Genomic DNA, 15340 nt, shown 5'->3' with positions numbered 1-15340 from the left:
ATATTACATCATTTATGCAGCAGCATACAAGACATTTTTGGACTCACCTTGTTGTGCTGTGCTCACTTGAACAGGAAGGTGGCCCTGCGGTACTTCGTGGCCAAATTTTGTCATCATAGTCTGGCATTCTTTGGATTTATGGTGCTTTCAAAACAACTGGGAACTCAGAAAAAAACAAGGTTGAATCATGATGACGTCATTGATCTTCAGGTCGTAGCTCTAGAAAGAGGCCGAATTTACAATTCCGAGTTGGATGACCGTTCAAAATGTCCCAGTTGTCTGGATCTCACTGAAGTCAGATTTTGCAGTTCCGAGTTAAGATGTTTTGAGCACGGCACAAATCATGCTTCATTGACAGCATGGCCAATGTTGAATGTTTATAATTTTAAACTTGGAAAATAGCCCCTTAATCCCAGAGTTGGGACCACACAGCCACTCCACTATATAGCAGGCTAGTGATTGCTTTGCTTGCAGTTAGCCACTGTCACTGATTCCTTCCAAACCACTCATTGTTGAATTTGCGATTTCTAACTTGTTATGTAATGTTTATGTCCAATGGCCGATGAGCACCGATACGTTTTATCTATAATTTCTCTTCATTATTTATCTTCATATGACAAGGATTAAAAAGGATTTGCCAGTATATTGTCCACATGATTCATGATGATGACTGCTAGCTAAGATTTTGAAAGTATGATGTCCAATCAAAGCTACTGTAGATATGTGATTTGAAGTCATTTTATCTGTGGACAGTGACCTTGAGCCTTCTTGGATGGGCACTTCTAATGTAACTCTATGGCAGCAACCAAGGGTCTAGAATTTTCTAGCTCTACCCGTAGACTTGGCGGTGACGTAGTGTCCCCATGAGTGACAGAACACTGAGCCAATCACAGCGCAACGCTCTGTATTTTCTGCTGGCTTGCCCTACGACCACAGAAAGCACTGAGCTAGACTGAAACACCTGCATTTTGGAGCTGCCTTACTCAAGAAAACAAAAAAGAGACCATGTTTGTATGCGGCTTTATTAACTCAGTGATATATATATATTTTTTACATTGTTTGCAAACTGATATGTGACACCTATTAATGCCAAAATATTAATGCTAAATATGTGGGGCCTGCCTTGAATGACGGGTCGCCACTGGCCCTGTCACAACTAGCTGATTATCAGCATCCCTCCGCCTCCTCTGCCAGTGTCACCACTGGTTACCTTGGAAGCAGGAGAAACTCCCAGTCTGCGCTCTGCTAAATTACAGGCACAGCTCACAGCCACTGTCGGAATGTTTTACAAATTCTAGCGTTCCAATGAGAGTATGGGGGAATAGCATCACTTTACGAGTTGGAAGAAGAGCTTCAATTTTTGATAGTGTCTGTAGCATGATATTTCTCACCTGGAATCGCGCAAATCCGACATAACGAAAATGTCACAACAACGGGTCGTCCAACTGTCGACCGCCTCGCTCGCGCTCGTCTTCGGCAAGGACGAGGAGAGCTCGAGAGCCACGGGTGGAGAGAAATACAAGGCTGCAAGCGGGCAGGAGATTTTTGCCGATTTTAAAGCGCAAAATCTGCGCAGTTTTTGGAATAAAAGACTTGTGAAAGCTATAGCTGAAGTTTACTTTCAAGGATGGATGGAGAATTTGGTGTTGTTCGTCCATGGGAATGCCAACAACCTAGAGGTGCTGAGGGAAGCTTGGATGCGCCGAGCGCTGAGGTCACCCAAAGGGTTTGTCATCAAAGCAGTAGGTATGTACACGAATGATTATTCTAACGTCACTATTTATAGTTGTTTTAATGTGTTTATTTTTATTGACATGTCTGAGAAAACATGCTGCCCGTGCAACAATAAAAAATGGAATGCCCATTGCCATCTTGGCGCACAATAAATTAGGATTTTATTTCATGAGAAAATTATCTAACCTCATAATGGGTTTAAGTATTGTTAAGTATGGACTTGAGTCCCCATTCACCAGAATTTCTAGGGACTCTTTGGGAAATGCTTTGTTTACACAGCACTTAGCAGCTTCGAGAGAGAAAATGTGTAAGATAATGAAAATAAAAGCCTGAGAAAATGTCAATGACATGTGATCTGATCCTGTCTTCGGGTCAGCCTTTTTTTCTTGCCATGTTCCTGAAGAATTTATACTTAAAAAAAAAAAGCTTATTGCATTGGACACTTGAAGAGCAACATTGAGATTGAGCATGTATTGCTCATAGTCCCTGTAGAAAAGATAGCCTAAGGTCATTTTATTATATTCTATATTATATGATGCAGTTAGGCTATTGGTCCTCAATACTGTATTTAGATGTATATTACTCAGTAGGTCTATTAACATGATAAGAAATAGGCCTGGCCTACCATATCATTTGTTTGTGATATAACATTATCCAACAAAAAGAGAATGTTGTCTTCAGTGCTAGAGGATGTTCAAGTCTAGGTCTACTATACCCTGCCTGTTTCATTCATGTGGTGATTGGTGTAGAAGTCAAAGCTTTGAAATGCAGGCCTTGGTAAACTATCTATTGGCTCTGTCACAAAGCTTCAGAGGCGATGTCCAATAAACATTGGCTTGCTCAAACATTTGCCTGGTGGTCTTACACATATTTTTGACTGTGTTGACACATTCTGTCTGTTTGGCAAAGCCTGTTTACAAACCTCAATACAACCACAATTAGACCTCTCTCTTCTTCTTCTGCTCAATTCATTTCAACGGGGCTTTATTGGCATGGGAAACACATGTTTACATTGCCAAAGAAATCGAAATAGATAATAAACAAAAGTGAAATAAACATTCAGAAATGAACAGTTAACATTACTCACAAAAGTTTCAAAAGAATAAAGACATTTCAAATGTCATATTATGGCTATATACAGTGTTGTAATAATAAGTACAAAATAGAAAATAAATAAACAAATATGGGTTGTATTTACAATGGTGTTTGTTCTTCACTGGTTGACATTTTCTTGTGGCAACAGGTCATAAATCTTGCTGCTGTGATGGCACACTGTGGTATTTCACCCAGTAGATATGGGAGTTTATCAAAATCGGATTTGTTTTCGAATTCTTTGTGAGACTGTGTGATCTGAGGGAAATATGTGTCTCTAATATGGTCATACATTTGGCAGGAGATCAGGAAGTGCAGCTCAGTCTCCACCTCATTTTGTGGACAGTGTGCACATTGGTGTAAAAACTAACTAGGTAGCCAAATTAAATGAACAACAGGTGTTGAAATCTAATTTTGTACTTATTTGCAATTTGTCAATATTCAAAAAGCCCTTATATGAGTTTCAGAAAGCTATCATTTGATCCTTTTCAGGCAGCTATATTGTGCATGGTGTTTTGAACATCCATACCGTATCTATGACAACATGATCTCATGGCTTGTACAATGTCAGAGAAGACTGGTTCTAGTAGGTGTAAATGACAGCTCTGTGTGGATTTTACACCTAATTATGGTAAGCTCAGAAGATACTAGAGAGAGAGAGAGAGAGAGAGAGAGAGAGAAAACATATGTTTCCCATGCCAATAAAGCCCTTGAATTGAATTGAGAGATTTGAAACAAGGTTTATGCAGCATGCAGGTCCAAAACAGACACCCACACACAAAAGTATAGTCACTTTCAATACAGCCTGCTTTGTTGGCCTTGGACACATGGTAAGGAGGCAGGTCACAGGTCAGCAGTGTGTGTGTGCTTCAGAGCTGTTCCCCATTTCAGTCTGTATGTCAAGGTGCACTGTGTGGAGAGAGGTAGAGGGCAGGAATTAGAGGAAAAGGGAGAGAAAACCACACAAGGGGAGATGGAGGGGTAGAGAGGGAAGAAGGGAGGGGAAGGGAATGAGGGAGAAGTGGAGAGGGAAGGGAAGGAGGGAAAGGTGGAGAAGGAAGGAGAGAAGGGTAGGGTAGGGAGAGGGAAGGGAAGAGGGAAGGGTATGGAGGAGTGACTGAGAGGTGGAGAGGAAAGGACAGAGGTGGAGAGAGGTGAAGGTGAGAGGGAAGGACGGAGGGAGGGGGGAGGTGGAGAGGGAAGGGAAGGAGGGGAGAGGTAGAAATTGATATGCCGAACTGTCAGAGAGAGAGAGAGAGAGAGAGAACCCAAACAGGGAGCACAAACACCATCTGTTTATTATTTCCCTTTCATACTTCAACTACTTTCACATTGTTACAACACTGTTACATAGCCAATAATATAACATTTGAAATGTCTTTTAAAACTTTTATGAGTGTAATGTTTACTGTTCATTTACTGTTCATTTTCCTTTTGTTTATTGTTAATTTCAGTTGCTTTGGCAATGGAAACATATGTTTCCCATGCCAATACAGCCTTTTGAATTGAGAGATAGATAGAGACTATGAGCACAGTCATTTATAAGACTGGGTTAGTTTCCTCATTCTGTCTGTCTGATTATCACTGTGTCAGTGCTAATGGAGGGAGAAGACTGATGGTTCATGGGGCCGACACTCTTTGGATGAGGGGAGAGAGGAGGAGAGGAAGAGAGTGAGGGGGGGAGGAGGACGATGAACGGGAATGGGTGAGGAGATAAGGGGCTTGGGGTGGCTGGTTACAGTGGAACGGAATTGAGGAGGTGGGGTGTTTGGAGGGGATGAGGTGAGGGAGACACTGGGTGAAGGAATGATGAGGAGACGGGGTGGATTGTGAGACTAGGAGGATGAACAGGCTCTGTTGTTATGCCTTTCTGGGAATGGGCCTCCCTGGTACTGGAGTTGACCTCTCACACTGGAATCTCTCGCTCCCTCTCCCACCCAATTCAATTTATGGGGCTTTATTGGCATGTGAAACATATGTTTGCATTGCCAAAGCAAGTGAAATAGATAATAAACAAAAGTGAAATAAACAATAAAAAAGGAACAGTAAACATTACACTCACAAAAGTTCCAAAAGAAGAAATACATTTCAAATGTCTTATCTCTCTCTCTTTCTCTGTCTGTCTGTTTGCCTCTATCCCTCTCTCTCTCTCTCCCTCTCGCTCTCTCTCTCTTTCTGTCTCTCTCTGTCTCTCACTCTCTGTCTCTCTCTCTTTCATAGATTCAGGCTAGAGGCGTATGAAATCATGAGGTTTTTCTTTCCAAGGGGTACAAAATCTGTAGAGGGTTTTAATAGAGTTGTTGAAGAAAGATTGTTAAAACATTTGAAATTGGATAAGGATGAGATATAGGCTAGTCTGCAGTGTTTGATGCGTTAGAGAACAACACTAGTCTAGATCATTCTGGTGAATGATTGATGTAATCTATATTTATCAGAACAGAACTTTCTGAGAGTGCTGAAGAGTGGCTAGGACTGGTGTTAGCTAGACCTCAGGGATCCTAAACTATATTAAAGTTAAGATATGAAGTTGTAGGGAAGAAGGTATTTTGAGAGAATGGTGCCAGTACACCATATAAATAGAATATGGTGTAACTATACTGTTAATCAGAGTCTTATGTCTTAATAGCCTTGTCATGGAAGGACAGGGGCGATTTTAGCATGTACATCTTGGTGGGGCAGAAAAATATATGGGATGCATGGCAGCATAGCCACTACATAACACTAAACAATACATTAATTGCACTATAATGGTGACAAACTGTGCCAACAAACTGCCTACATAAAGCTGTCCCAACAGCAGAGTTCTAACAGCAGTCCCGACACCTTACCACTGCTACACCTGGCTATCAGCGGAGCCTTGTCTGGCAGAGAAACAGTTAATTCAGCCTCATTTACTGCCTTTTAAAAAAACATAGCTGATATGGCTGACTTGCTTAAACAAATGTGATTTCTACTGACAATTGAGATGTACAAACTATGGCATAAGGGGACGACAAGCGGATAAGAGGCAATCCGTAATTTCGATTAAGACATTAACGAGCGAGCTAGGACGGACGTACTCAATATAACTATTTGTTCAGCACTTTTGAAGTGTACAGTGACAGAATTCAGAACATGGGCCATTCTTACAATATTCTCCCTGTACACCAAGTCAGAACTTTAGGATAAATAAAGGGGGCATATAAGCAGACAATGAAAGCTCTTACAATATTCGATGATTACATTTCTCAAAAACAGGTTATAGGCCACATGTGCACCACCAAGTCAGAACAGTAGACGAAATTAAGAGGTAAAAATAGACTAAATTATTAGGGTGAGGCACATGTGATACGAACAGCTTACTACACAACATACCCTTAGTATTACTTTCTTAGCTACAGTATACATATCTCCCTAGCATATTACATCATCTATGTTGCAGCATACAAGACATTTTTGGACTCACCTTGTTGTGCTGTGCTCACTTGAACAGGAAGGGGGTGCGGCAGTCCTTCGTGAGCAAATTGTGTCATCAAACTTTGTCATCAAAGTCTGGCATTCTCTGGATTTGGGCACTCTGAAAAAATCAAGGCTGAATCATGATGACGTCAGTGATCTTCAGGCCGTAGTTCTAGAAAGGCCAGAGTTCCGGATTTACAATTCCGAGTTGGATGAAAGTAGCTCGTAGCTCGTTTTTCTCGAGTTCCCAATTGTCTTGAACTCACTAAAGTCAGATTTTTCATTTCCGAGTTAACAGTTGTTTTGAGCGAGGCACAAATCATGCTTCATTGACAGCATGGCCATGTTGAATGTTTCTAATTTTTAACTAGGAAAAGAGACCCTTAATCTTGGACTTGCGACCATACAGACAGTCCACTGAATAGCAGGCTAATGATTGCTTTTCAATGCTTGCAGTTAGCCACTGATTCCTTCCAAACCACTCATTGTTGAATTTACGATTTCCAACTTGTTGTGTAATGTTTGTCCAATGGCCGATGAGCACCGATACGTTTTATCTATAATTTCTCCATTATTTATCTTCATATGACAAGGATTAAAAAGGATTTGCCATTAGATTGTCGACTTGATTCATGATGATGACTGATAGCTAAGATTTTGAAAGTATGATGTCCAATCAAAGCTACTGTAGATATAACATGATTTGACATAATTTTATCTGTGGCCAATGACCTTGAGCCTTCTTGGATGTGCACTTCTAATGTAACTCTATGGCAGCACCCAAGGGGCTTGAAATTTCTAGCTCTACCCTTGGCGGTGAAGTAGTGTCCCCATGAGTGACAGAACACTGAGCCAATCACGGCGCAATGCTCCATATTTTCTGCCGGCTTGCCCTACGACCACAGAAAGCACTGAGCTAGACTGAAACACCTGCATTTTGGAGCTGCCTTACTCAAGAAAACAAAAAAGAGACCATGTTTGTGTGCGGCTTTCTTAACTCAATTATATATTTTTTTACATTGTTTGCAAACTGATATGTGACACCTATTAATGCCAAAATAACATGCAAAACAGGAAAGCCTCCCACCCCAAACATGTGGGGCTCAAAACAGGTGGGGCTCTGTCTGAATGACGGGTCACCACTGTGGAAGGATATAGTTATTGTTCCACTCTTCTCCACAGGTGAAATAGGAGGCTTCCCTCAACCATCAAAATGTCTGTTAGCTGCCTTTGCATAATTGAGAAGGCTAACATTCATCCTAAATGGCACTCTATTCCCTATAGTGTAGTACTTTTGTTCAGGGCTCATACGTCTCTTGTCAAAAGTAGTGCACTATGTAGGGAATAGGGTGCTATTTGGGATGCACCCTCGCTGTGGATATAGTTCCTGGTATGAGGCTAAGCCAGGCGGAGGGATACGCAGGGTAAAACATTTATGCTGAGCCGCCCTGTGGTGCAATGAGGTATCCTATGTCCTCCTACACAATTGAGCCCTCCTCTTCCACCATCATGGGCAACAAGAGACTGGATGTTGTCACTGTCAGTGATGTGGTATTGATTTTAAATGTGGAGCTTTCAATTGAAGCATTTGTTTTAATGAAACTCTTCTCAACAAATTAGAATGTGTTCTCAATTTATTATACCTTTTTAAAATAAAAAATAGATAAAGAAAAAAGTAATTGGAGAAATATTGTGTTAGACCTATAACTTGATATGGTGAGAGTGTATACGTGCAACACAACTGTATGCATTGCTTCCAGCTCATTTTTCAAATGCTTCCCTCTTGAATCCTGATCTCAATACAGACAACGTGTTTTCCTCCTTCACATCTTGGAGATGAAGGTGTTTGTATACTTTAAGACATAGGGAGTCTGATTTCATTGGGTTGTTTGGTCCGAGTCTCAGAGCTCAACTAGTGGTCGTAACTCTCCCAGATGTTAGCTTATTAGCCATGACATCCCCTCACTGGGACTTACTGGGGTTAAACTGTCCACCTTGTTGTTCTGATGTGTGTGAGAGAGAGAGAGAGAGAGAGAGAGAGAGAGAGAGAGAGAAAGAAAGTGTGTGTGCGGTGGGGTGTTAAACGGCCAGCTTGTCATGATCAACTGGCTAAGGTCAAAGGTTGTGACCTCTGGGCTAACTAGCCCCCGCGGGATCACCGGGCTTCACAGGGGTCGTTGTTAAGGCAACCGGCTCTCATAATCTCAGCGTCTCCAGGTGTTCCATCCTTACACTTCTGTGTGTGTGCTTTATTTCTAGGTGTTCCTTATATACTGAAGAAGCGCTCTGTGTCTCTGCACAAGCTTTGTTTCTAGGTGTTCCTTATATACTGAAGAAGCGCTCTGTGTCTCTGCACAAGCTTTGTTTCTAGGTGTTTTTCGCACACAGAGGAGGCCCAGTTCAGCCACCATAAATGCCTGTAGCAGAGCACTCTCTCTCTCATTAGTACAGTGCAGAGGGAGTGTTCCTGAGTGGAGATGAGGGGTGATGAGCTCCAAACTACATGTTATTTCAAGTGGCAGGGGCTGTGCATTCAACACAGCATGCAACATAAGACCAGTCGTGCTTACACGGAACCCAAACCGGCTGCGCGCGTGCGCTATCGTGCATACATTTATTTTGCCTCCCCACACCAAAAGCGATCACTACACGCAGGTTAAAATATCAAAACAAACTCTGAACCGATGTCATTAATTTGGGGACAGATCGAGAAACATTAAACATGTATGGCAATTTAGCTAGTTAGCTTGCACTTGCTAGCTAACGTTAATTTGACCTATTTAGCTAGCTTGCTGTTGCTAGCTAATTTGTCCTGGGATATACACATTGAGTTGTTCTTTTACCTGAAATGCACAAGGACCTCTACTCCGACAATTAATCCACACATAAAACGGCCAACCGAATCGTTTCTAGTCATCTCTCCTCCTTCCAAGCTTTTTCATCGTTTAATTTATATGGTGATCGCATCTAAACTTTCATACCACAACTACCGGCAAAACAGTTCGTCTTTCAATCACCCACGTGGGTATAACCAATGAGGAGATGGCACGTGGGTACCTGCTTCTATAAACCAATGAGGAGATGGGAGAGGCAGGACTTGCAGCGCGATCTGCATCAGAAATAGGAATGAGTTCTATTTTAGCCCTTGGCGTCGCAGACGCTTGTTGGCGCGTGCGAGCAGTGTGGGTGAAATAATTGAATAACCAGTCCAGTGTGACCGTATATGGATGCTGTTTGACATTTGAACCCAGAGGCACCCTGAGGTTTGTATGACTGGATCTATGTCTCTCATGGAGTCGACCTGGATCTGATTCCCACCAATAACACCAGAGGAATGTTTTTTAGAGGTAACCAAACACACTGTCTGTCTATCTGTGTCAAATCAAATTTTATTGGTCACATACACATGGTTAGCAGGTGTTATTGCGAGTGTAGCAAAATGCTAATGCTTCTAGATCTGACAGTGCAGCAGTATCTAACAATTTCACAACAAAACCTAATATCTAACAAATTCCACAACAAAACCTAATACACACAATCTAGTAAAGGAATGGGATAAGAATATATACAGTTGAAGTCGGAAGTTTACATACACCTTAGCCAAATACATTTAAACTCAGTTTTTCACAATTCCTGACATTTAATCCCAGTACAAATTCCCTCAGGTCAGTTAGGATCACCACTTTATTTTAAGAATGTGAAATGTCAGAATAATAGTAGAGAAAATGATTTATTTCAGCTTTTATTTATTTCATCACATTCCCAGTGGGTCAGAAGTTTACATACACTCAATTAGTATTTGGTAGCATTGCCTTTAAATTGTTTAACTTGGTTCAAACATTTCGGGTAGCCTTCCACAAGCTTCCCACAATAAATTGGGTGAATTTTGGCCCATTCCTCCTGCCAGAGCTGGTGTAACAGAGTCAGGTTTTTTAGGCCTCCTTGTTCGCACACACTTTTTCAGTTATGCTCACACATTTTCTATAGGATTGAGGTAAGGGCTTTGTGATGGCCACTCCAATACCTTGACTTTGTTGTCCTTAGGCCATGTTGCCACAACTTTGGAAGTATGCTTGGGGTCATTGTCCATTTGGAAGACCCATTTGCGACCAAGCTTTAACTTCCTGACTGATGTCTTGAGATGTTGCTTCAATATATCCACATAATTTTCCTTTCTCATGATGCCATCTATTTTGCTTAGTGCACCAGTCCTTCCTGCAGCAATGCACCCCCACAACATGATTCTGCCACCCCTGTTCTTCACGGTTGGGATGGTGTTCTTCAGCTTGCAAGCCTCCCCATTTTTCCTCCAAACATAACGATGGTCATTATGACCAAACAGTTCTATTTTTGTTTCATCAGACCAGAGGACATTTCTCAAAAAAGTATGATATTTGTCCTCATGTGCAGTTGCAAAACGTAGTCTGGCTTTTTTTATGGCGGTTTTGGAGCAGTGGCTTCTTCCTTACTGAGCGGCCTTTCAGGTTATGTCGATATAGGACTCGTTTTACTGTGAATATAGATACTTTTGTACCTGTTTCCTTCACAAGGTCCTTTGCTCTTGTTCTGGGATTGATTTGCACTTTTCGCACCAAAGTACGTTCATCTCTAGGTGTTTATACTTGCTTACTATTGTTTGTACAGATGAGCGTGGTACCTTCAGGCATTTGGAAATTGCTCCCAAGGATGAACCAGACTTGTGGAGGTCAACAATTTTTTTTCTGAGGTCTTGGCTGATTTCTTTTGATTTTCCCGTGATGTCAAGCAATGAGGCACTTAGTTTGAAGGTAGACCTTGAAATACATCCACAGGTACACCTCCAAGTGACTCAAATTATGTCAATTAGCCTATCAGAAGCTTCTAAAGCCATGACATAAGTTTCTGGAATTTTCCAAGCTGTTTAAACTTCTTATGGCTGCAATCCCGTTAACGGGATGATATGACAACAGCCAGTGAAAGTGCAGGGCGCCAAATTCAAACAACAGAAATCTCATAATTAAAATTCCTCAAACATACATGTATCTTATACCATTTTAAAGGTAATCTTGTTGTTAATCCCCCCCAAAGTGTCCGATTTTAAATAGGCTTTTCAGCGAAAGCACCACAAACGATTATGTTAGGTCACCGCAAAATCACAGACAAACACAGTCATTTTTCCAGCCAAAGACAGGACTCACAAAAAGCAGAAATAGAGATAAAATTAATCACTAACCTTTGATGATCTTCATCAGATGACACTCATAGGACTTCATGTTACACAATACATATATGTTTTGTTCGATAAAGTTAATATTTATATCCAAAAAGCTCAGTTTACATTGGCGCCATGTTCAGAAATGCCTCCAAAATATCCGGAGAAATTGCAGAAAGCCATGCCAAATAACATAAATACTCATCATAAACTTTGATGAAAGATACATGTTTTACATAGAATTAAAGATACACTTGTTCTTAATGCAACCGCAAAAGCACAATATTCAATAATCTGAGAACAGCGTTCAGCCACAAAAGCAAGCCATACAGTTACCCGTCAAATTGTGCAGTCAACAAAACTCATAAAAAGCATTATAAATCTTCACTTACCTTTGCTGATCTTCGTCGGAATGCACTCCCAGGACTCCCACTTCCACAAGAAATGTTTGTTTTGTTCGGTAATGTCCATCATTTATGTCCAAATAGCTATTTTTGTCAGCGTGTTTGGTAAACAAATCCAACATCAGGAAGCGCGTTCACTAAAAGTAGACGAAATGTCCAAAAATTCCGTAACAGTCAGTAGAAACATGTCAAACGATGTATTGAATCAATCTTTAGAATGTTTTTAACATAAATCTTGAATAACGTTCCAACCGGAGAATTACATTGACTTCAGATGTGCGATGGAACATAGCTCCCTCTCATGTGAACGCGCATGGTCAGAGCATGGCCAGGTCATGGTAGACCTGACTATTTCCTGTCTCCTTCGGCCCACTTCACAGTAGAGGCATCAGACAAGGTTCTACAGACTGTTGACATCTAGTGGAAGCTGTAGGAAGTCCAAACTCATCCATATCCCACTGTTTGTTCAATAGGGGCTGTGTTGAAAATCTATCAACCTCAGAATTCCCACTTCCTGTTTGGATATTTTCTCAGGTTTTTGCCTGCAATATGATCATTCAAACAGTTTTAGAAACTTCAGAGTGTTTTCTATCCAATACGAATAATAATATGCATATATTAGCAACTGGGACTGAGGAGCAGGCAGTTTACTATGGGCACCTCTGTGCACCTTTCATCCAAGCTACTCAATACTGCCCCTGCAGCCATAAGAAGTTAAAGGCACAGTAAACTTAGTGAATGTAAACTTCTGACCCACTGGAATTGTGATACAGTGAATTATAAGTGAAATAATCTGTCTGTAAACAATTGTTGGAAAAATTACTGTCATGCACAAAGTAGATGTCCTAACTGACTTGCTAAAACTATAGTTTGTTAACAAGAAATGTGTGGTGGTTGAGAAACGGGTTTTAATGACTCCAACCTAAGTGTATGTAAACTTCCGACTTCAACTGTAAGTATAAAATATATGGATGAGCAGTGACAGAGCGGCTAAAATGCAATAGATAGTAAAGAATAGATAGTGAAGGATACAGTATACATTATATACACCTGAGATGAGTAATGATAAAGTTAATTAAACATTCTTAAAGTGGCATTATTAAAGTGACTAGTGTTCCATTTATTAAAGTGGCCAATGATATCAAGTCTGTAGGTAGGCAGCCGCCTCTCTGTGCTGGTGGTGGCTGTTTAACAATCCGATGGCCTTGAGATAGAAGCTGTTTTTCAATCTTTCTGTCCCCGCTTTGATGCACCTGTACTGGCCTCTCCTTCTGGATGATAGCGGGGTGAACAGGCAGTGGCTCGGTTTGTTGTTGTCCTTGAGGATCTTTTTTGCCTTCCTGTGTAATCGTGTGTTGGAGGTGTCCTGGAGGGCGGGTAGTTTGCCCCCGGTGATGCGCTGTGCAGACCGCACCACCCTCTGGAGAGCCTTGCGGTTGTGGACTGTGCAGTTGCCGTACCAGGCGGTGAGACAGCCCGACAGGATGCTCTCAATTGTGCACCTGTAAAAGTTAGTGAGGGTTTTCGGTGACAAGCCACATTCTTTCAGCCTCCTGAAGTTGAAGAGATTCCTCTTGTCCAGATGGGATAGGGCAGTGTGCAGTGTGATGGCGATTGCATCGTCTGTGGACCTATTGGGGCGGTAAGCAAATTGAAGTGGGTCTAGGGTGACAGGTAGGGTGGAGGTGATATGATCCTTGACTAGTCTCTCAAAGCACTTCATGATGACAGAAGTGAGTGCTATGGGACGATAGTAATTTATTTCAGTTACATTAGCTTTCTTGGGAACAGGAACAATGGTGACCATCTTGAAGCATGTGGGGACAGCAGACTGGGATAGGGATTGATTGAATATGTCCGTAAACATGTCCGTCTGTCTGTGTCTGTCTCTCTCTCTCTATCTGACTTCATCTCAGTCCTGGTCATGGAGACCCATAGTGTGAGAAATGGAGAAAGGAAACTGTGTGTGCGTGACAGTGTGTGTGGTGTCTTGATAGCTATTTCCTCAGTTGCTTGTTATTAGTCCAGAGAGGAGACAACCTCGCCCTCCATTCTCTAACATGACCTCTCGCTGTGAGACTCTCTAGCTGTGTGTGCATGCTTCTGTCTTTGTCCCTGATCGTTTGTTAGCTACATCCTCTACATCCTCCCCCATTCAGCAGGAAACTCTCCCTAGGTGAGAATCACACAGACTGGCCCATTTATTGACCTGTAGAGTTTACCCACAGCACTGGATCACAGCCAACAATATCACATCAACCAGCACCCCTCAGCTTATTCACACTGGCAGGTGTGTGGGTGTGTGCATGTGTGCGTAAGAGTGTGTATGCGTGCCTGTGCATACCTGTGTTAATGCGTGTGTGTGTCGACTGCTTTTATTCGATTTTAACATTATTCTCTCACTGCTGTTCAGAGATGGAGGACAGGTACTGCTATCAACCAATATTCCGCTTATTTTTCGTTTTTTAAACAACTAATTGACCGACGTCGGTTCAATTATTTGAATTCCATTTAGTTGTTTTCTGTGAGCTCAATGTGCAGTTTCTCTAGAGATAAATCAGATCAAGCCCGAACTATGCGGTGTAGTAGGGAGTTGTTTCCAACAGGCCGATATTCTACATAGTTTAGTGTCAAACATGGTATTAACTACAATGACCATAATCCATTGCGTGCCTACTTGTCCGGTCTGTGTGTTTCTATTACGCCTGCTATGTTGAGTTAGTGTGGAGCAGACACTGAGTGGGACAGAAGAGACAGAAAATAGATGTAGAGGGCAGTTGCTTCGCGAGGTATCTCTACCTGAAAATATATGATCTAAGTGATTAGAGGTTGGTATTCAGCAGTCATAAAAGTATGTCTTATTTACTTTGAAGAACTACTAAAATATTGATTTTGTCAGGCAGCAGCTCTATAGAGATGAGATGATGACTTGGAATGAGATAATAATAATAATAAAGTCAAAAAACAAATTAAATGTACACAACAACTGAAATATTTTATTAAAGTAAAGCAATGTGAATAAATTATGGTTAGTAAGTAGGGATGCACAATATGTCGGTAAGCATATCGGAATCGCACCAATATTAGCTAATAATGCCAACATCGGCATCGGCCTGATGTCTAGTTTAACCCCAATGTACAAAACCGATGTCAAAGCTGACGTGCATACCTATATAACGTAGGTAGATGACGTAATGACGTCATGAAAAGTATTGCGCTACACGTGCACCACAGCATTCCTAACCTAGCTCACAATGTCTGCTGTGTGGATCTATTTGGAAGTTTCAAAGGAAGAAAACAAAAAGGTCATATGCAAGGTTTGTGTTGCTATTGTTTCCCGAGGAGGGGAGAAAGTGAAATCTTTCAATACCACAAACCTAATGACTCATTTGAAAGTGCATCACCCCCAGACGTTCAGCGACTACTTAGAACAAAAGCAGAAAAAAACTAAGCGCACACTTCCAACAACTAAACAAGTTCA

General features: G+C 41.4%; 1 protein-coding gene across 1 annotated transcript in view; it reads left to right on the top strand.

The window, feature by feature from the left end:
* The first annotated feature begins 1053 nt into the window (after window positions 1–1053).
* The window catches only part of stox1 (storkhead box 1), a 57992-nt gene continuing 43705 nt past the window's right edge, over window positions 1054–15340 (top strand). The window contains exon 1 of the mRNA XM_038960688.1: window positions 1054–1746. Within this exon, the coding sequence (XP_038816616.1) occupies window positions 1422–1746 (325 nt within the window). The 5' untranslated portion in view covers window positions 1054–1421. The remainder of the gene's footprint in view (window positions 1747–15340) is intronic.

Source organism: Salvelinus namaycush, chromosome 22 (genome assembly GCF_016432855.1).
Source record: "Salvelinus namaycush isolate Seneca chromosome 22, SaNama_1.0, whole genome shotgun sequence".
Lineage (NCBI taxonomy): Eukaryota > Metazoa > Chordata > Actinopteri > Salmoniformes > Salmonidae > Salvelinus > Salvelinus namaycush.
Note: the sequence above shows the minus strand (reverse complement) of the source record. Positions and strands in the feature narration are given on the sequence as shown.